General features: G+C 47.9%; 1 protein-coding gene across 4 annotated transcripts in view; it reads right to left on the bottom strand.

Moving 5' to 3' along the window:
- LOC130212041 (ephrin type-B receptor 4b-like) overlaps nt 1-19,842 on the bottom strand; it is a 28,166-nt gene extending 8,324 nt beyond the window's left edge. The window contains exons 1-11 of one of the 4 annotated variants that reach the window (XM_056443143.1): nt 19,462-19,839; nt 19,115-19,326; nt 12,065-12,135; nt 11,485-11,988; nt 9,812-9,974; nt 8,678-8,833; nt 8,454-8,596; nt 7,367-7,571; nt 7,162-7,289; nt 5,935-6,100; nt 243-333 (exon numbers count right to left, since the gene is read on the bottom strand). In XM_056443143.1, the coding sequence (XP_056299118.1) occupies nt 243-333; nt 5,935-6,100; nt 7,162-7,289; nt 7,367-7,571; nt 8,454-8,596; nt 8,678-8,833; nt 9,812-9,974; nt 11,485-11,988; nt 12,065-12,135; nt 19,115-19,247 (1,760 nt within the window). In that variant the 5' untranslated portion in view covers nt 19,248-19,326; nt 19,462-19,839. Of the gene's footprint in view, nt 1-242; nt 334-5,934; nt 6,101-7,161; nt 7,290-7,366; nt 7,572-8,453; nt 8,597-8,677; nt 8,834-9,811; nt 9,975-11,484; nt 11,989-12,064; nt 12,136-19,114 lie in introns of all 4 variants that reach the window. The other 3 variants (XM_056443146.1, XM_056443144.1, XM_056443142.1) reach the window with 3 other exon arrangements.
- Nucleotides 19,843-21,294: the final 1,452 nt, after the last annotated feature.

Here is a 21,294-nt window from a genome sequence, read left to right as displayed (position 1 = left end):
GTAGAGACAGACAGGTAGAGACAGATGGGTAGAGATAGATGGGTAGAGACAGACAGGTAGAGACAGACAGGTAGAGACAGATGGGTAGAGACAGACAGGTATGTTTTTATCTTTGTGTATTTCTTCACCTTCTCTCAGTGACGAGTTTCTCCGTCTTAATATAGTCAACGTGTGTGTGAGTGTGTGTGTGTGTGTGTGTGTGTGAGTGTGTGTGTGAGTGTGTGTGTGTCCATTGTTCTTACCGGTGACAGTACAAAACCAGGATCACCATGGCGATGAGCATCAGAACCCCGATGGAAACGAGAACCGTCACCAGCAGATGAGACCTGACACCTGAAACCACACAGGTATGTGTTTATATATATATATACATATATATGTATATATATACATCAGTGGCGGGCCGTGGGCCTGGGCCTTCAGTGAGGTCCTACAGTCCCACCCGAATTAATCCACCTCTCATTACATCATCATGAGGCCATGGCTCTAGACACTCTACAGGTAGACAGAGACGCAGGAGAACCAGGCGTTACGTCACCTTGAAATTGACATTTCTCTTCAGAGAATTGCAGGGGAAGAGTACAATACAGTTCAACTAATAGGCAAGAACATAGTCGAGTGCAACAGAGTTATATTAATATTCGTCTTCTATCCATTTCTGGTCCACAAACTTTGAGCTTTAAGTCCGACTTTTTTTTACAGTGTGTTCACTAAACAGCGCCTTGTCACCAGAGCAGTTTCACCGTGATGATGAAGATGAAAGTTCCTGTTTAAACACATGACACAATAATGAGTCCCTCTTGTTCTTCACCTGTTCATTGTGCAGCTCCGTTACCCTGCCACTTGTTCGTTGATCTGTAGATCCGCTCGGGTGTCCCCAAAAGTTTTCAAAGCACCGTTGCTTGTAAGTGTCGAGTCGTACTCTAGTGTCTCGTTGCTGCCTCGGTTAGACAACTCAAGTTTCAAAGCCAGTGTGGCTCCCAACACCAAATCCATCACTTGCAACAGGCATTCCCAGCAGTCCGGTGTGCAGAGCTTCTCGGAGCCTGAGCCATCGGTAGCGCTCGTAGTTGGAACTTTGAAAGTGGCGAACGAACCCCTGTCCCGCCTGTGACGGGCTTTGTAGCGTCGGCGTCGGTCTTAAAGTTCGTCTTGAGAAAGGCGTTATAATTATATCCTCGACCAAATCGATATCTTCTCCTCCTTCCGCCATTGTGGGTTGAACAAACAGCTTAGAAGTACGCGAATTAATTCCTTCATCAAATTCAGTTTCCTAGTTCTGAGGTTCTGCATCTACCTGCCCATAGACCCCGCCTCTCAATATTGGTAATCCAATCAAAAGACGTGCAGCACTCTGCCTGCTAGCTGCTCCTGTGCCGGTTCCGGGGCCTTCTAGAAGGCCTAGAGGAGCCAACTCTAAAGCTGATTGGTTGACACAACATCGTCATTCCCATTCACTTTGAGCTACCAGCGCCCGCAATGTTGATTCTGAAGGCCTAAGGGCAGATTTTAGCCCCCTGGCAACACACGATGGCTGAATATGATTGGATAAAAGATCTAACATAAAGACCAGCCCTCCAAATCTCAACCTGGGTCTGGAAGCAGTGCAACCAAGAGGAACGCTATGAAATTAAGAGAATAACTCTCTCTGGGAAATAATTGAATACATATTTGTGGGAAAATATATTTAGAAAAAAATATATATTCTGATGATGTTTAGGCCAGCAGAGAAGGCCTTGCTGGCCCTGACGGCCCGCCACTGATATACATATATATACACACATACATACATATATGTATATATATATTAGGGCTGGGCAACGATTAAAAATTGTAATCGCGATTAATCGCATGATCTCCCTGATTAATCGCATTTGTATACGCAAAATCCAATAATTAATTCAAAAGTAGTGTATAGCGCACTTCTATTTGAAATGTTCTGCCATATGAATGCAAGTGCCATAACATGTGTTGTCCCTGTTAGAGTGAGACACCAGAAAACACTTTCAGTGAAGTTTGTCAATTCCTAGAACTTGACACTTATTTTAAATGTTCTGCCATATGAACTAAAGTGCCATAAAATCTGTCAGGACATTGTCAAATGCACTGTTATGCAGAGACACTGACAGAGCGCTGGAGACTGAAGCAGGGACATGATCAAAGGCAGTTGTCTCGCAGCAGAGATCATCTCTGGTGCTATCTGCTCAGTGTGGTGACTTTATTTGTCACATTCCACTGCTGTGCAGCTTCAGTAAAGTGTCCCGCGCATGTTTCAGCATCATGTGTCTCCTCTGTGTTCATCAGTCAGGGCGTGTGAATGCAGCACCCACTTCTCATCAATATAATGCTCAGTCACTCCGAGGTCATTGTGGTTACAGAGTGATGTCCAGTAGGGTGACCAGATTTGAGTTTGTGAAAAAGAGGACACTTCGTCTGGGGGGGGGGGGGGGGGCTGAGATTAAACATCTCTCTTGTTCTGCCTGTTTTGTGATATACATGCCTAAAAGGTGCCTAATATTTCTAGACTGAAATAATATCGGCATTATAATTATTATAACTATGAGGATTTTTTAGTTGCCTATTTTGTGGAGCCCCCTCAGGACGTGGTGCCCTACGCACAGCGCGTAGTGCGCCATGGGAGCGGCGACGCTGGTTGTAGTGTATAGCATGCCGCACAAACAACAATGAACTAGTGGAGGCGGCGAGGTGCTCCGTGTTGCCAGGTTGGAGATGGTGAAGTATCGTACCAAAGGCTCAAAATGGTTGTATTTGGAGGATAATTATCGTGTATCTGGCAACCCTGAGATCGGTCGACCAATGACTGTCCTCTAAACCGTCAGAGCTCACGTAAGAAGGGAGATACCATTTCCAAAACTTGTCAGGGGTAAATACGAGTTTATGAAAACCCAGAGAAAAACAAATATCCGACGAAGCAAAATCCCGGACGTTTTGGAATCCCTGCGGACGATTTTTAGGGCTCAAAAGCAGGACATGTCCGAGGAAAACTGGACGTCTGGTCCCCCGATGTCCAGTCGTCCCCAGTGAGAGCAACAGGGTGCACGTTGTGAAGCTGTCGCTTTGCAGTCCTCTCCTTTTCATACAACTCGTGTATTCTCCGTGTGACGTGTGTCTTGAGGGCGTCTCATACCTGCCGTCATTTGTTGAGATTCTTTTTCCCCCACAAATACTCTGACTTTATGATGTTATGTCCATTGTTTTGTCGTCTGCATTGTTTATAGTCCTCTAGGTGTTATGTCTATGTATTGTCTTTTGTCTAAAAAAATTATTATTAAAAATATATATATATATAAAAAATAAATAAATTAAAAAAACATGCGTTAATGCGCGATAAAATAATTGTCGGCGTTAATTAAGTGCTGCGTTAACGCAAGATTAACGCGTTAACGTGCCCAGCCCTAATATATATATATACACACATACATACATATATGTATATACAGGACTGTCTCAGAAAATTAGAATATTGTGATAAAGTTCTTTATTTTCTGTAATGCAATTAAAAAAACAAAAATGTCAAGCATTCTGGATTCATTACAAATCAACTGAAATATTGCAAGCCTTTTATTCTTTTAATATTGCTGATTATGGCTTACAGCTTAAGAAAACTCTAAAATCCTATCTCATAAAATTTTAATATTTCCTCAGACCAAGTAAAAAAAAGGATTTATAACAGCTGAGTGTTTGTCAAGGCTCAGGAAACCCTTGCAGGTGTTTCGAGTTAATTAGACAATTCAAGTGATTTGTTTAATACCCTACTAGTATACTTTTTCATGATATTCTAATATTTAGAGATAGGATATTTGAGTTTTCTTAAGCTGTAAGCCATAATCAGCAATATTAAAAGAATAAAAGGCTTGCAATATTTCAGTTGATTTGTAATGAATCCAGAATGCATGACATTTTTGTTTTTTTAATTGCATTACAGAAAATAAAGAACTTCATCACAATATTCTAATTTTCTGAGACAGTCCTGTATATACACACACACATACATACATATATATACACTACCGTTCAAAAGTTTGGGATCACCCAGACAATTTCGTGTCTTCCATGAAAAATCACACTTTTATTTATCAAATGAATATAAAATGTAGTCAAGACATTGACAAGGTTAGAAATAATGATTAATATTTGAAATATTAATTTGGTTCTACAAACTTCAAGCTCAAAGGAAGGCCAGTTGTATGGCTTATATCACCAGCATAACTGTTTTCAGCTGTGCTAACATAATTGCACGGGTTTTCTAATCAGATATTAGTCTTCTAAGGCGATAACACAATGTACCATTAGAACACTGGAGTGATAGTTGATGGAAATGGGCCTCTATACACCTCTGGAGATATTTCATTAGAAACCAGACGTTTCACCTAGAATAGTCATTTACCACATTAACAATGTAGAGAGGGTATTTATGATTAATGTTATCTTTATTGAAAAAACAGTGCTTTTCTTTGAAAAATAAAGTCATTTCTAAGTGATCCCAAACTTTTGAACGGTAGTGTATATGTACACACACATACATACATACATATCCATCCTTTTCATCCTCCTTGATCGACTAGCCTCCATTGGAATTTCAGACACACCCCTTTCATGGTTTCACTCGTATCTCTCTGGCCGTACTCAGTTCATTCAGTTAAAATCATTCACATCACACCCCTCCCCCCTCTCCTCCGGTGTTCCCCAGGGCTCTGTCCTTGGTCCTATCCTGTTTATCATCTACCTCCTCCCACTTGGACTCATTTTCCGCAAACATAACATTCAATTCCACTGTTACGCGGACGACACCCAACTCTATGTTTCCTCCAAACCCTCTTCCACGTTCCCGCCCCCCTCCCTCTGTGCCTGTTTACAGGAAATCAAAGACTGGTTCACCTCAAACTTCCTCAAATTGAACAGCAATAAAACCGAGGTTGTCCTCATTGGCTCCAAGTCCACTCTCACCAAGCATCCCAGTTTCACCCTTACAATAGACAACTCCTCGGTCTCCCCCTCTCCTCAGGCGAAGAGTCTGGGCGTCGTCCTCGACTGCACACTGTCATTCCACACTCACATCAACACCACCATCCGGTCTGCCTACTTCCACCTCCGAAATATCAACCGCCTCCGTCCTTCACTCACACCCAACAGCACCGCAATCCTGGTCCACTCTCTTGTCACCTCCCGCTTGGATTATTGCAATTCCCTCCTCTTTGGTCTCCCCCAGAAACTCCTCCATAAGCTCCAACTGGTCCAGAACGCTGCTGCCCGCATCATCACCAAAAGCCTTCGATCTGTCACATCACCCTGTTCTACAACAACTCCACTGGCTTCCCATCAAACACCGCATTGACTTTAAGATCCTGCTCCATGCATTCAAGGCCATCCACAACCTCGCCCCTCCATACCTGTCTCACCTCCTCCAAATCAACATCCCCACCCGGTCTCTCAGGTCTGCCTCCTCCATCAACCTGACCGTCCCCCCAGCTCGTTTGTCCACCACGGGGTCACGAGCCTTCAGCCGCTCTGCCCCTCGCCTATGGAACTCCCTCCCCCCTGACATCAGAAACATTGACTCTATCACTTTATTCAAAACTCACCTCAAAACTCACCTTTTCAGGCAGGCCTATGGCTGACCTGTTCCCCTCTTGGTTGCTCTGCTGCAGACTGTTCTGCTTTTTAACTGTTTTGATTTTTAACTGTTCTGCTTTTTAATTGTGTCCATTTTTAAATATGTTGTACGGCGACCTTGAGTGCCTTGAAAGGCGCCTTATAAAATGAATGTATTATTATTATATATGTATATATATACATATATGTATATATATATATGGGATTCCAAACCTTTTCCCCGCTGATCTATTATACAGACAGACAGGCACGTAGATAGGCAGACAGACAGGCAGACAGACAGGCAGGCGGGTGTCTCACCATCAGGCATTGTGGTGAAGCCCCCCTCCGGGCTGAAGGACCCGTACCCGGCCTGAGACCGGGCTCGGACCTGAACCCGGTACCTCGCCGCCCGCCGCAGCCCCGTCAGCACCACCGAAGAAGACCTGCTGGACACGTACTGCCACTGCCCCGCCTCCTCGCCCTCCTGATGACATCACCGCGAGTGTGTGAGTGTGTGTATATATATATCTATATATGTGTGTGAGTGTAGATATGTGTGTGTGTATATATGTATGTGTGTGTATGTGAGTAAGTGAGTGTGTGTGTAGATGTGTGTGTATGTGAGTGAGTGTGTGAGGAAGTGTGTGTGAGTAAGTGTGTGTGTGTGTGTGTATATATATAAATATATATATGTGTGTGTGAGTGTGTGTGTGAGTCAGTGTGTGTGTGTGTATATACGTGTGTGTGAGTGTTAGTGTGTGTATGTGAGTGTGTATATATGTGTGTGTGTGAGTATATGTGTGTGTGTGTGTGTGTATATATAGGTGTGTGTGAGTGTATATATGTATATGTGTGTGTGTGAGTGTGTATATCAAGATTCAAGATTCAAGATGTTTTATTTGTCACATACACACACAGGGTGTGCAGTGAAATGAAAGTGGCAATGTATAGGTGTGTGTGTGTGAATATATATGCGTGTGTGTGTATATGTGTGTGCATATATAGGTGTGTGTGAGTGAGTGTGTATATGAGTGTGTATATATGTGTGAGTGTGTATATATGTGTGTGTGTATATATATAGGTGTGTGTGTGTGTGAATATATGTGTGTGTGTGTGTATATGTGTGTGTGTATATAGGTGTGTGTGTGAGTGTGTATATATGTGTGTGTGTGAGTGTGTGTATATATAAGTGTGTGTGTATATGTGTGTGTGAGTGTGTATATATGTGTGTGTGTGAGTGTGTATATATGTGTGTGTGTGAGTGTGTATATATGTGTGTGTATATGTGTGTGCGTATATAGGTGTGTGTGTGAGTATATATAGGTGTGTGTGTGTATATGTGTGTGTGAGTGTGTATATGTATATATGTGTGTGTGAGTGTGTATAGGTGTGTGTGTGTATATGTGTGTGTGAATGTGTATGTGTATATAGGTGTATGTATATAGGTGTGTGTGTGTGTGAGTGTGTGTATATGTGTGTGTGTGTGTGTGTATATATGCGTGTGTGTGTGTGTGTATATATGTGTGTGTGTGAGTGTGTGTGTACCTTGGGGCAGTAGCGGAGCTGGTAGTCCAGGACCTGGTTCTGGTCCTGCAGCAGGGGTCCAGTCCACTGGAGCGTCAGACTGGACTCTGAGGCCGCCGCCCTCCTGAGGCCGGACACCGGAGGAGGAACTACACACACATCAGTGTTAGTACCCACTGGAACGCTCGGCCTTCTGGGTAATGTAGTCACACTAACGCTAAGGTACCGTCTCTGCTGGTGGTGACGTTGACTCGGTCGGAGGCCGGCTCCGATTGGCTGAGAGCAGAGACGCCGTTCAGCGATTGGACGGTGAAGGTGTAGTGGGCGTGTGGGCGGAGTCCCCACACAGACACGCGGCGCCCGGTCAGGCCTCGCTGCGCCGGGCGGTACAGCACGCCATCGCCACACGGCGAGCAGAGGGCAGCCAATCCCTGGAGGGGGAGGAGTCAGGGGAGGAGTCAGGGGAGGACTGGGACTGGGCTCCGTGGTTCTAGTGCTCCTGGTCTACGTGGTACTGGTGTATGTGGTCTCCATGTTTCTGGTGCACCTGGTCTATGTGGTTCTGGTCTACCTGGTCTATGTGGTTCTGGTCTACCTGGTCTACATGGTTCTAGTGCTCGTGGTCTATGTGGTTCTGGTCTACGTGGTTCTGGTCTACCTGGTCTATGTGGTTCTGGTCTACGTGGTTCTGGTCTACCTAGTCTATGTGGTTCTGGTCTACGTGGTTCTGGTCTACCTAGTCTATGTGGTTCTGGTCTACGTGGTCTATGTGGTTCTGATCTACGTGGTACTGGTTTACCTGGTCCATGTCTACGTGGTCTACGTGGTTCTGGTTCACCTGGTCTACCTGGTCCATGTCTACGTGGTCTATGTGGTTCTGGTCTACGTGGTTCTGGTCTATGTGGTTCTGGTCTACCTGGTCTACGTGGTTCTGGTCTACGTGGTTCTGGTCTACCTGGTCTATGTTGTTCTGGTCTACGTGGTCTATGAGGTTCTGGTCTACTTGGTCTACCTGGTCCATGTCTACGTGGTCTACGTGGTACTGGTCTACCTGGTCCATGTCTACGTGGTCTATGTGGTTCTGGTCTACGTGGTTCTGGTCTATGTGGTTCTGGTCTACCTGGTCTACGTGGTTCTGGTCTACGTGGTTCTGGTCTACCTGGTCTATGTTGTTCTGGTCTACGTGGTCTATGAGGTTCTGGTCTACTTGGTCTACCTGGTCCATGTCTACGTGGTCTACGTGGTACTGGTCTACCTGGTCCATGTCTACGTGGTCTATGTGGTTCTGGTCTACGTGATCTTGGACCCTGTACCTGGGATGCGGGCCCACATTGGGAGCAGAGGACTCTGTAGACCAGGTCTGTCCGTCCTCCCCGGTCCAGCGGCTCGCTCCACTCCAGAGTGACGGAGGACTCGTTGATCTGGCTCACGATGGAGCGGGGGGCCGAGGGGGGGCCTGGGGTCAGGGGTCAGAGGTCAGGGATCCCACACTTCTCTCTCTGGGGGGACAGATGCATTCTGGGAAACAGAGTCTTACGTGTGCAGGAGGCGTGCGGCGGGTCGGAGTCAGCTCGCCGGTAACCGGGGTGACAGAGGCAGTAGGCGGAGCCTGGAACCAGCGTGTTGCTCCGGTCTGGACACGGGACGCAGACCCCCGGGCCTGGACCCGCCTTGAACTGACCCGAGGGACAGGCTGCGGACACAGACCAGAACCCAGTGAGGCCACGGACCAGAACCCAGTGAGGCCACGGACCAGAACCCAGACCAGAACCCAGAGAGTCCACCAGACCAGAACCCAGTGAGGCCACGGACCAGAACCCAGTGAGGCCACGGACCAGAACCCAGACCAGAACCCAGAGAGTCCACCAGACCAGAACCCAGTGAGGCCACGGACCAGAACCCAAACCAGAACTCAGAGACTCCACCAGACCAGAACCCAGTGAGGCCACGGACCAGAACCCAAACCAGAACTCAGAGACTCCACCAGACCAGAACCCAGTGACTCCACCAAACCAGAACCCAGAGAGTCCACCAGACCAGAACCCAGTGAGGCCACGGACCAGAACCCAAACCAGAACTCAGAGACTCCACCAGACCAGAACCCAGTGACTCCACCAGAGCAGAATCCAGACCAGAACCCAGAGACTCAGTTTAATTTAGGACCTTTTTCTTTCCTGGAGACCGGATCCCATAAGGACTATGAGAGACAGGAAGTGACAGTAGCTTCAACAGGATGTGGAAAGTGCTGCCATGATGATGTCATCACACACACACGCAAACACACACACACACAGAGAGAGAGACACACACACGTCTCGTGTGATTCTAACACTAGGGGGCGCTACAATAATCAGACAGTTGGCCATTTGGGGCGTTTTTTGCTTGAATTTGTCATTTTTTTCTAAACGACTACAAGCTCCTCCTCTAAACGACTACAAGCTCCTCCTCTCAACGACTACAAGCTCCTCCTCTCTCCGCTCCACAGGACCCGGTTCACAGGACCCGGGTTCTTCTTTTTCCATGTAGTCCACATGACGTGGTCTAGACTTCCCGTCGAGACACATGATGCATGTCAATGTTCTCGGAGTCACAGCGCCCCCTGCTGGCTACGTTGCCCCAAACGCGCGGTGCTTAAAGAGGCCACGCCCCCTTCATTACTTGTATAACTCACCTCGACAGCGCACGTTGCTTTCTCCCGCCTCGTATCCAGGGCGACAGGAGCAGCTGGAGGTCGGCTGCCCCACCCACTGCCCGTCCTCACCGCAAAGCATGCTGGGAGGTTGAGATTGCTCGCCGGGCGGAGTCACAGCGTTCTCCACACACACACCTTGAGCCTGCAACACACACACACACTTGTTTTAAATAAAGGTACTTTTACCAAATTCCTGGGGGTGGAAATCAGTGAGGACCTCTCGTGGACAGCCAACACTACATCGCTGGCAAAGAAAGCACAGAGGCGCCTCTACTTCCTCCGGAAACTGAGGAAAGCAGGGAGCCCCCCATCCATCATGTGCACCTTCTACCGCGGCACCATCGAGAGCATCCTGACCAACTGCATCACTGTGTGGGGCGGAAGCTGCACAGACCACAGCAGGAACGCCCTGCAGCGCATAGTGAAGGCAGCTGGAAGGATCATGGGTGCCTCACTCCCCCCCCTCCCATCCCTGCAGGACATATACAACACCCGCCTCACCCGCAAAGCGACCTCGATTGTGAGTGACCCTGCCACCCCTCACACGGTCTCTTCAGCCTCCTGCCCTCTGGTAGGAGATACTCACACCGCCAGGCTGTCCAACAGCTTCATCCACCAGGCTGTCAGGAAGCTGAACTCTCTCCCCATCCTCCCACTCCGTCCTCTTTCAGACTCGCATGTCTGAATGCTGCTAGCACAATTTATGTTGTCTATATGTTTACATGTTTCTTACTATTTTTGCACTTTATGTTGTCTATGCACTTTATGTTGTCTATATGTTCACAAGTTTTTTACTATTTTTGCACTCTATGTTGTCTATATGTTGCACAATTCACTTTATGTTGGACAGAAGAGAAACGCAATTTCAATCTTCTGTATGTTTGCACATATGGAAAATTGACAAATAAAACTGACTTTGACTTTGACTTGGACTTTGTAAACTAGTATAAAGAAGATTTTACTTTAAGTAAATGATAGTTTAAATAAAATAATGCTTTTATTTTGTAAACTAAAGTAAATACTTTTATTTTCTGAACTACATGTCGAAGCTTTTATTTTGTAAACTAAATAATAATTAATTTTCTGAACTGCATGTCGAAGCTTTTATTTTGTAAACTAAATAATACTTTTATTTTCTGAACTGCATGTCGAAGCTTTTATTTTGTAAACTAAATAATACTTTTATTTTCTTAACTACATGTCGAAGCTTTTATTTTGTAAACTAAATAATAATTTATTTTCTGAACTACATGTCGAAGCTTTTATTTTGTAAACTAAATAATACTTTTATTTTCTTAACTGCATGTCGAAGCTTTTATTTTGTAAACTAAATAATGATTTATTTTCTGAACTACATGTCGAAGCTTTTATTTTATAAACTAAATTATACTTTTATTTTCTTAACTACATGTCGAAGCTTTTATTTTGTAAACTAAATAATACTTTTATTTTCTTAACTACATGTCGAAGCTTTTATTTTGTAAACCAAATAATAATTTATTTTCTGAACTGCATGTCGAAGCTTTTATTTTGTAAACTAAATAATACTTTTATTTTATGAACTACATGTCGAAGCTTTTATTTAAAATAATACTTTTATTTTATGAACTGCATGTCTGCATGGTGATTTTTCACAATAAAATGCGTCTCACCTGCTCCACCAGGGAGTGGGGGACGGTCTCGGGGAAGTGGGCGAAGGCGCGGCGCAGGGGGGGGCACTTCCTGTAGAAGACGCGCACGGCGAGCAGCGCCATGCAGGCGCCCTGGCTGCGGAAGGCCAGGTAGAGCCCCGCCCCCCGCAGCCGCGGCAGCCGCAGCAGCCGCAGGTTGGAGCGCCGCTCGCTGCGGGTCATCAGCTGCTCGGCCGCCAGCGTGGACACCTTGGCGTACGGCGTCTCCATCCAGGCCGGGTGGGTGGGCGTGGCCTCGTCGTGGTCGCTCTGGTAGCTGTAGAGGTCAAAGGTCTCCTTGCAGTGGCGCCGGTTCAGACTGGCGCACTCCATCATGGTGAAGCGGATCTCCACGTACACCACGCTCGCCGCGCGGCGCGGGATCCAGCGGGTCCTCAGCCAATAGGAGGACGGGCTGTCCGGCGTGCAGATCTCATAGGTCCTCACGCTGGTGGCCTCCTCGTCCAGGCCACTCAGCTCCTCCCACTGCACGGGGGGCGGGGTTAGCGACTAGCATTCTCCATTGACATGAATGGGAGCCGTTAGCGGGGAGCTAACGTACCTGAGGGTCTTCAGCCGGATGGTTGGTCCACCCCAAATCTGATGTCTCCAGCTTAGTGTTCAGGAGGACCTCTGAGAGACAGACAGGTGAGACAGACAGGTAGAGGGGGACAGGTGAGACAGTTAGGTAGAGACAGACAGGTGAGACAGACAGGTAGAGGGGGACAGGTGAGACAGTTAGGTAGAGACAGACAGGTAGAGGGGGACAGGTGAGACAGACAGGTAGAGGGGGACAGGTGAGACAGTTAGGTAGAGACAGACAGGTGAGACAGACAGGTAGAGGGAGAGAGGTGAGACAGTTAGGTAGAGACAGACAGGTAGAGGGAGACAGGTAGAGACAGACAGGTAGAGACAGACAGGTAGAGACAGACCTGTAGAGACAGACAGGTAGAGGGAGACAGGTAGAGACAGACAAGTAGAGACAGACAGGTAGAGACAGACAGGTAGAGATAGACAGGTAGAGACAGACAGGTAGAGATAGACAGGTAGAGACAGACAGGTAGAGACAGACAGGTAGAGACAGACAGGTAGAGGGAGACAGGTAGAGACAGACAGGTAGAGACAGACAGGTAGAGGGAGACAGGTAGAGACAGACAGGTAGAGGGAGACAGGTAGAGACAGACAGGTAGAGACAGACAGGTAGAGGGAGACAGGTAGAGACAGACAGGTAGAGGGAGACAGGTAGAGACGGACAGGTGAGACAGACAGGTAGAGGGAGACAGGTAGAGACAGACAAGTAGAGACAGACAGGTAGAGACAGACAGGTAGAGATAGACAGGTAGAGATAGACAGGTAGAGACAGACAGGTAGAGACAGACAGGTAGAGATAGACAGGTAGAGGGAGACAGGTAGAGATAGACAGGTAGAGACAGACAGGTAGAGATAGACAGGTAGAGACAGACAGGTAGAGATAGACAGGTAGAGGGAGACAGGTAGAGACAGACAGGTAGAGACAGACAGGTAGAGACAGGCAGGTAGAGGGAGACAGGTAGAGGGAGACAGGTAGAGATAGACAGGTAGAGGGAGACAGGTAGAGATAGGCAGGTAGAGACAGGCAGGTAGCATACCTGCAAACTCATGAGGGGTGAAAAAGGTGACAACGGGAGGGGGGGGGGATCTTTTTTGTTGTTGTCACCACACCACATCCACGTTGTTTGAAGCCTCAAAGCTTTTAGAACCACAACTACAGTCATTTTATTGTTCTGACCACAAATCTAAATAATGATAATAAACAGTTTAAGAACAAAAGGTTCTCCGCTCTGACTCAGCCCTATAATGATATAATAACAAATATACATTGTCAGTGGTGAGATGGCGCGGCTGTGTCCAGTCGCCGTCGCGGCAGCTCCGCGGAGATTGTGCGCTCTTTTAGTTTTTGTGTTTATTTTTAATATTTTCTTTGCCACAAACACATCGGCACTAACAACATACGACCGCAGCACACTTTTGGACATAAACTTTTGCGCAAAACAAGGGTTTTTGTCCACTTTTTCCATCGATCCAGCGTGGCCGGCAGAGATCGTACGAGCGAACCGCAACAACAACAGTGGAGCCGCTACTACGGGAGGCAGCGAAAACATCGAGGAAAGCGGGCGGAATTCGGAACAGACTGAGAGTTCAAGCCCACCGTCCACCTTTGCCCAGCATCCTTCTTGCTAACGTCCAGTCTCTGGAAAATAAGATGGATGATTTTAGGGCAAGGATCAGATTCCAACGGGACATGCGGGATTGTAACATCTTTTGTCTGACGGAAACTTGGCTGATGCCGGATCGAGTCATATGCCCAACCGAGTCCTTCTCTGTTTTCCGTGCAGACAGAACGGAAGAGTCTGGTAAATCTAAGGGTGGAGGGTCTGCTTCATGACGAACAACATGTGGTGCGACCCCAAGAACATTAAGACTCTTTCTCGTTCCTGCTCGCGAACCTGGAACATCTGACGATCTCATGCTGTCCATTCTACCTTCCCGGGAGTTCAGCTCGGTCATCACCACAGCCGTCTACATACCACCACAAGCGGACACCGACGTAGCACTATCGGACCTACACGATGTGTTATGTCGGCATCAGAACAAGTATCCCGACGCAGCTGTGGTGGTGGCTGGGGACTTTAACAAGGCAAACCTAAAAAAAGTCATGCCGAACTTTCACCAGCACATTACGTGTGCTACCAGAGGGGAAAGAACGTTGGACCACTGCTATACGCCATTCAAGAGAGGCTACAAGGCTGTCTCTCTCCCTCCGTTCGGCAAATCAGACCATGCCGCCATTTTTCTGCTTCCGGAGTATAAACAAAGGATCGCGGGGGAAGCGGTAGTGACGAGGAACGAATGCGGTGGTCTGACCAATCAGAGGCTGAGCTACAGGACGCTCTGAGTATCGTCGACTGGGACATGATCCAATCCAGTTCCAGTGACGTCAGCGAGTTTTGGAAGTAGCAATGAGCCTCATAGCAACGCAGCGGATACCATCGTCCCCACGGTAAAAGTTAGGGACTTTCCTAACCAAAAGCCGTGGGTTGATAGATCCATCCGTGAAGCTGTGAACGCCCGCACTGCTGCCTATAACTCCGGTCTTGTATCCGGCAACATGGACGAGTACAAGGCAGCGGTCTATGGACTGAGGAGGCGGTGAAGGAAGCCAAGAGGAGGTACCGAGACAGAGTGGAATCACAGATGGAGCAGCGCGACACCAGGCGCCTATGGCAGGGGCTACGGACTATCACAGCCTACCAGAGCACACCCCCCGCGATGGTGCGTGCCGACGCATCCCTAGCGGACGACCTGAACTCATTTTATGCACGGTTTGAGGCTAGCAACAACAGCGCTAGCTCCCCGGCTAACAACAACACCGTTAAGCGTAGCCGAGGTGAGTTCTACCGCTGGGGATGAACACACACTCTCTGTGACCGAGCACAGTGTGAGGAGGGCTCTGTTATGGTGAACACCAGGAAAGCTGCAGGTCCAGATGGCATATCTGGGCGAGTACTGAAGACCTGTGCTAACCAGCTAGCTCCAGTGTTCACCACAATATTCAACCTCTCCTGGCTGAGTCCGTGGTCCCCGCCTGCTTCAAGAGATCCACTATTGTCCCTGTGCCCAAGAATGCTTCTCCAGCATGTATGAATGACTACCGACCGGTGGCCCTCACCTCGGTGGTCATGAAATGCTGAGAGGCTGATAAAGGACTACATCTGCGCCTTCCTCCTTCCTCCATGGACCCGCTGCAGTTTGCTTATCGCCCAAACAGATCCACAGATGATGCTGTCTCCCAGGTACTGCACACCACACTCTCTCATCTGGACAGCCAGAGGGGGGGGCTATGTGAGACTGCTGTTCATTGATTATAGTTCAGCTTTCAACACCATAGTCCCCTCCAGACTGGCCGGCAAGCTGATTGAGCTGGGACTGAACACCCCTGTGTGCTTGGATCCTGGACTTCCTGACCGCCAGGCCACAGGTGGTCAGGGTGGGCAGACACACCTCCAAATCCCTCACCCTGAACACAGGATCCCCCCAGGGTTGCGTCCTCAGCCCCCTACTGTACTCCCTGTACACACATGACTGTGTGGCCAGGTTCAGCTCCAACACCATCATCAAGTTTGCGGATGACACAGTGGTGGTGGGCCTGATCTCCGACAACGACGAGAAGGCCTACCTGGAGGAAGTTGCTGATCTGTCACTCTGGTGCCAGGACAACAGCCTCATCATGAATGTCACCAAAACTAAGGAGCTGATTGTGGACTTTAGGAGTGTACAACAACAGAGGACGTACTCACCACTGGGGATTAACGGGACTACTGTGGAGAGGGTGAGTGGGTATAAATACCTGGGAGTCCACATCACAGAGGATCTGACATGGTCAACAAACACAGACACTCTGGTGAGAAAGGCAAGGCAGCGCCTCTACCACCTCAGGCAGCTGAGGAAATTTAAAGTTTCCCAGAGGATCCTTCAGTCCTTCTACTCTGGAGCTGTAGAGAGCGTCCTGACAGGAAGCATCACAGCCTGGTTTGGCAACTGCTCCGCTCAGGACAGGAAGGCTCTGCAGAGAGTAGTGCGTTCGGCTGAGCGCACTATTGGAACTACACTCCCCACCCTGCAGGACTTGTACACCAGGAGGTGCAGAACCAGAGCCGGCAGGATCATGAAGGATCCTCACCACCCCAACAACAGACTGTTTCAGCTGCTGCGGTCAGGCAGGCGCCTCCGTAGTCACGCTGCAAGAACAGAGAGACTGAGACGGAGTTTCTTTCCTCAGGCCATCAGGATTGTGAACTCCGACCTCACCAGGACCCCCACATAGACCCACACAACTGCCCCTCTTAGGCACACACACACACACACACACACACACACTTACTGTAAATATTGTGTTGTTTTTTATTTGTAAATAGTGTGTACTTGTTGCCCTTGCACATTCCTGCTGAGCATTGCCACTTTCATTTCACTGCACACCCTGTGTGTGTATGTGACAAATAAAACATCTTGAATCTTGAATTATATATAATATGGTTAAAGTCATTCATGAACCAACTTCCTTTTTTGTTGCCTGAACAGTCCTCATGGACTTTTCCCTGAATCTGTTCTGTCTCTACCTGTTTGTCACGATACTCATATTATAACTTCTATACATATTACATACCTGCCATAAATATCATGATACCCGATACCAGAATTAAATACAATACCATAAAAACAATATGGTACCATAAATACGAGACTGGTATATTTATCTATAATAGTAATAAATAAAACATCTGTATGGTTCACTTTTTACCAACTTTTTCAACACTTAATAAATGACAGTAATATGAGTATTAATACAGCCAGATATGAATGAAACTACATGGTTCCATCATAGCATTGATTATACACTATGAGGCCGTTAGTCTCTGACCAGATGATCCACAGTTCATCAGGATGAGCAGCTGGAGAGTTACACAACTTTACAGACTGAAACATTTACCTTCTGGCATCTTTTTATTTGTTAAAGCCGAAGTCTCTAAGCTCCGCCTCTTCTCTCGCTGTGAGCTGCGCAGCGCAGTGTGCGCAGACAGCTCGACACGGAGCAGCGCGTGCTCTGATCGCTCTCTTAATGAAGTATCGATACTAAAAATATGCTAAATCACATCGTGTTTAACGTACGGGTACTTTGTTAGCATCGCTACACCGTGCAGCGTGACAGCAGCAGATGTAGCGGGCTAAAATTCAAGCTAACCTGAACCCCCAAACGATGTCGACATCTTGACGCTGATTGGCCGAGACGCGACACGTCCATCAAAGATGTTTTATTGCGAAGAGCAACACTTCACACTTTTCTCCGCGTCTCACTGCAATCTCAACGGCAGCGGGCCAGGTGACCCCAAAACAAAACTCTTCGGATCTCCACGATTCACGTGGATGACCTATTTTGAGTTCAAAACGGTGAATTTCACCGAAAGGTGACAAGTTTGCAGGTATGAGGTAGAGATAGGCAGGTAGAGACAGACAGGTAGAGACAGGCAGGTAGAGATAGGCAGGTAGAGACAGGCAGGTAGAGAGAGACAGGTAGAGACAGACAGGTAGAGACAGGCAGGTAGAGATAGGCAGGTAGAGACAGGCAGGTAGAGATAGACAGGTAGAGAGAGACAGGTAGAGACAGGCAGGTAGAGATAGGCAGGTAGAGACAGACAGGTAGAGACAGGCAGGTAGAGATAGGCAGGTAGAGACAGACAGGTAGAGAGAGACAGGTAGAGACAGACAGGTAGAGATAGACAGGTAGAGACAGACAGGTAGAGATAGACAGGTAGAGACAGACAGGTAGAGACAGACAGGTAGAGAGAGGCAGGTAGAGACAGACAGGTAGAGACAGACAGGTAGAGGGAGACAGGTAGAGAGAGACAGGTAGAGAGAGACAGGTAGAGAGAGGCAGGTAGAGAGAGACAGGTAGAGACAGGCAGGTAGAGATAGACAGGTAGAGACAGACAGGTAGAGACAGACAGGTAGAGAGAGACAGGTAGAGAGAGACAGGTAGAGAGAGACAGGTGAGACAGACAGGTAGAGACAGACAGGTAGAGGGAGACAGGTAGAGACGGACAGGTGAGACAGTTAGGTAGAGACAGACAGGTAGAGACAGACAGGTAGAGACGGACAGGTGAGACAGACAGGTAGAGACAGACAGGTAGAGATAGACAGGTAGAGACAGACAGGTAGAGACAGACAGGTAGAGACAGGCAGGTAGAGACAGGCAGGTAGAGATAGGCAGGTAGAGACAGGCAGGTAGAGACAGACAGGTAGAGACAGACAGGTAGAGAGAGATAGGTAGAGAGAGACAGGTAGAGACAGACATGTAGAGAGAGGCAGGTAGAGACAGACAGGTAGAGACAGACAGGTAGAGACAGACAGGTAGAGGGAGACAGGTAGAGACAGACAGGTAGAGACAGACAGGTAGAGGGAGACGGACAGGTGAGACAGACAGGTAGAGACAGACAAGTAGAGACAGACAGGTAGAGACAGACAGGTAGAGATAGACAGGTAGAGTTAGACAGGTAGAGATAGACAGGTAGAGACAGACAGGTAGAGACAGACAGGTAGAGATAGGCAGGTAGAGACAGACAGGTAGAGATAGGCAGGTAGAGACAGACAGGTAGAGACAGACAGGTAGAGAGAGGCAGGTAGAGACAGACAGGTAGAGATAGGCAGGTAGAGACAGACAGGTAGAGAGAGATAGGTAGAGAGAGGCAGGTAGAGACAGACAGGTAGAGAGAGGCAGGTAGAGACAGACAGGTAGAGAGAGATAGGTAGAGAGAGGCAGGTAGAGACAGACAGGTAGAGAGAGGCAGGTAGAGACAGACAGGTAGAGAGAGGCAGGTAGAGACAGACAGGTAGAGAGAGATAGGTAGAGATAGACAGGTAGAGACAGACAGGTAGAGAGAGGCAGGTAGAGACAGACAGGTAGAGAGAGATAGGTAGAGAGAGGCAGGTAGAGACAGACAGGTAGAGAGAGGCAGGTAGAGACAGACAGGTAGTTATAAAGAACCAAGAGGAGAACCTCACAGAGAGGAGAACTGACCTTCTTCTCCTCCGCAGCAGCTCAGCAGCAGCAGCGGCAGGAGGAGCAGCGGGAGCCGGCAGGTAGAGGAGGAGGAGGAGGAGGAGGCCCCGGGACCCCTCTGGGCCTCCATCCAGACCCGGACCCGGACCATCGAGCCCTGGCCGATGACGTCAGTGGCGCGCGCACTCAGCGGGCCGCGCGCCCCCCATCGAGCCCGAGAGCCAGAAACTCTTCAAAGAATCAAAGAGTTCAAGATGGACGCCGTCCAACGGGAAGAGTCCAGCGGCAGAGGGGCTCCCTCTCTCTCTCTCCCTCTCTCTCTCACCCTCACCCTCTCACTCTCTCTCTCTCTCACTCTCTCATACCTTTCTCTCTCTTTCTTTCTCTCTCTCTCTCTCTCCCTCCGACATTCCGAAACTTTATCTCCTCCGGGAGAGACAGCGGGGCGTGGCTATCCCTGAGTCCGGGAGATGAGCTCTGAAAGGCGGCCTGGTGAGCGGAGGAGGGTCGGTGTGTCGGCTGGAGGGTCCCGAAACAAACACACACAGACACACAAAAACACACAAAAACACACACACGCGCGCGCAGAGGAGCAGCAGGTCGTCCCGACCCGGTCTCTGCGGGTCCCGGTCCTCCAGCGGCCCGGTCCGGACTCAGAAACCAGCGAACACAAAGTTGGGACAAAAGAATCAAGTTTCGTCCTGGGACGCACAGGCCACGCCCCCTCCGGCTGTGATTGGCTGTCCGAGCCGTCAGTCATCAGCGCAACAGACCGCTGTGACGGAATGTGTCTGTCGCTCTTCAGGAATGTGGTTATTATTATTTATTATCATAATGAAAACACATGAAGGAGTAAACACTTTATTTGTTTTACTAACGAATAAAAAACAACACGATTTAATTTAAATAAATGTGTGAAAGTCTTTTACCTCATAACTGGAAATAAAACAATAAGTCACGATGTTAATATTCAGTATTTATTAACAACAATTCTTCTTTTTAATTTAAAGGAAATATGAACATTATTAAATATGAACTGAGGATTTATACTTTATTTACAGCTGGGACCATGAAGACATGACTAGAAACAACCTTGTCTCCTTACTCTATCTCTAAGGCTCCTAGGGAGGAAGCTCGTCTCCTTCCTCTATCTCTAAGGCTCCTAGGGAGGAACCTCGTCTCCTTACTCTATCTCTAAGGCTCCTACAGAGGAACCTCGTCTCCTTACTCTATCTCTAAGGCTCCTAGGGAGGAAGCTCGTCTCCTTCCTCTATCTCTAAGGCTCCTAGGGAGGAACCTCGTCTCCTTACTCTATCTCTAAGGCTCCTACAGAGGAACCTCGTCTCCTTACTCTATCTCTAAGGCTCCTACAGAGGAACCTCGTCTCCTTACTCTATCTCTAAGGCTCCTACAGAGGAACCTCATCTCCTTCCTCTATCTCTAAGGCTCCTAGAGGAACCTCATCTCCTTCCTCTATCTCTAAGGCTCCTAAGGAGGAACCTCATCTCCTTCCTCTATCTCTATCTGGGCATTTTGGGCATTTCAGCCCAACCAGGTAAGGATCATCATCAACCGTGACCAATTATTTTCAACGGTTTCTACTTCTAACACGTCTACCTGTCTCTTGGACCCCATCCCGACGAGGCTGCTTAAAGACGTTTTGCCTTTAATTGGCGGCTCTCTATTAGATATTATCAATGTGTCTCTGCTAACAGGCCACGTACCACACTCCTTCAAAGTGGCTGTTATTAAACCTCTCCTGAAGAAGCCCACTCTGGATCCAGAGGTGTTGGCTAACTACAGACCGATCTCTAACCTCCCCTTCCTCTCCAAGATCCTTGAGGAAGTGGTCGCAAATCAGTTGTGCGACTTTCTACATCATAATAGTTTATTTGAGAAATTTCAATCAGGATTTAGAAAACACCACCGCACCGAGACGGCACTGGTGAAAATTACAAATGACCTCTTAATGGCAGCAGATAAAGGACTCCTCTCTGTACTGGTCTTGTTAGACCTTAGTGCTGATAGAGTATATTCTAAGTGTATATTCTAGAGGACTCATCTCTGTACTGGTCTTGTTAGACCTTAGTGCTGCATTCGACACCATTGACCATGACATCCTGTTACAGAGACTGGAGCAGTCGATTGGCATTTCAGGCACGGCACTAATTTGGTTTAAATCCTATTTATCAGATCGA

This window comes from Pseudoliparis swirei, chromosome 21 (assembly GCF_029220125.1).
Source record: "Pseudoliparis swirei isolate HS2019 ecotype Mariana Trench chromosome 21, NWPU_hadal_v1, whole genome shotgun sequence".
In the NCBI taxonomy this organism is placed as follows: Eukaryota; Metazoa; Chordata; class Actinopteri; order Perciformes; family Liparidae; genus Pseudoliparis; species Pseudoliparis swirei.
The sequence above is the reverse complement of the archived record's forward strand: the minus strand, read 5'-3'. Positions and strand labels throughout refer to the sequence as shown.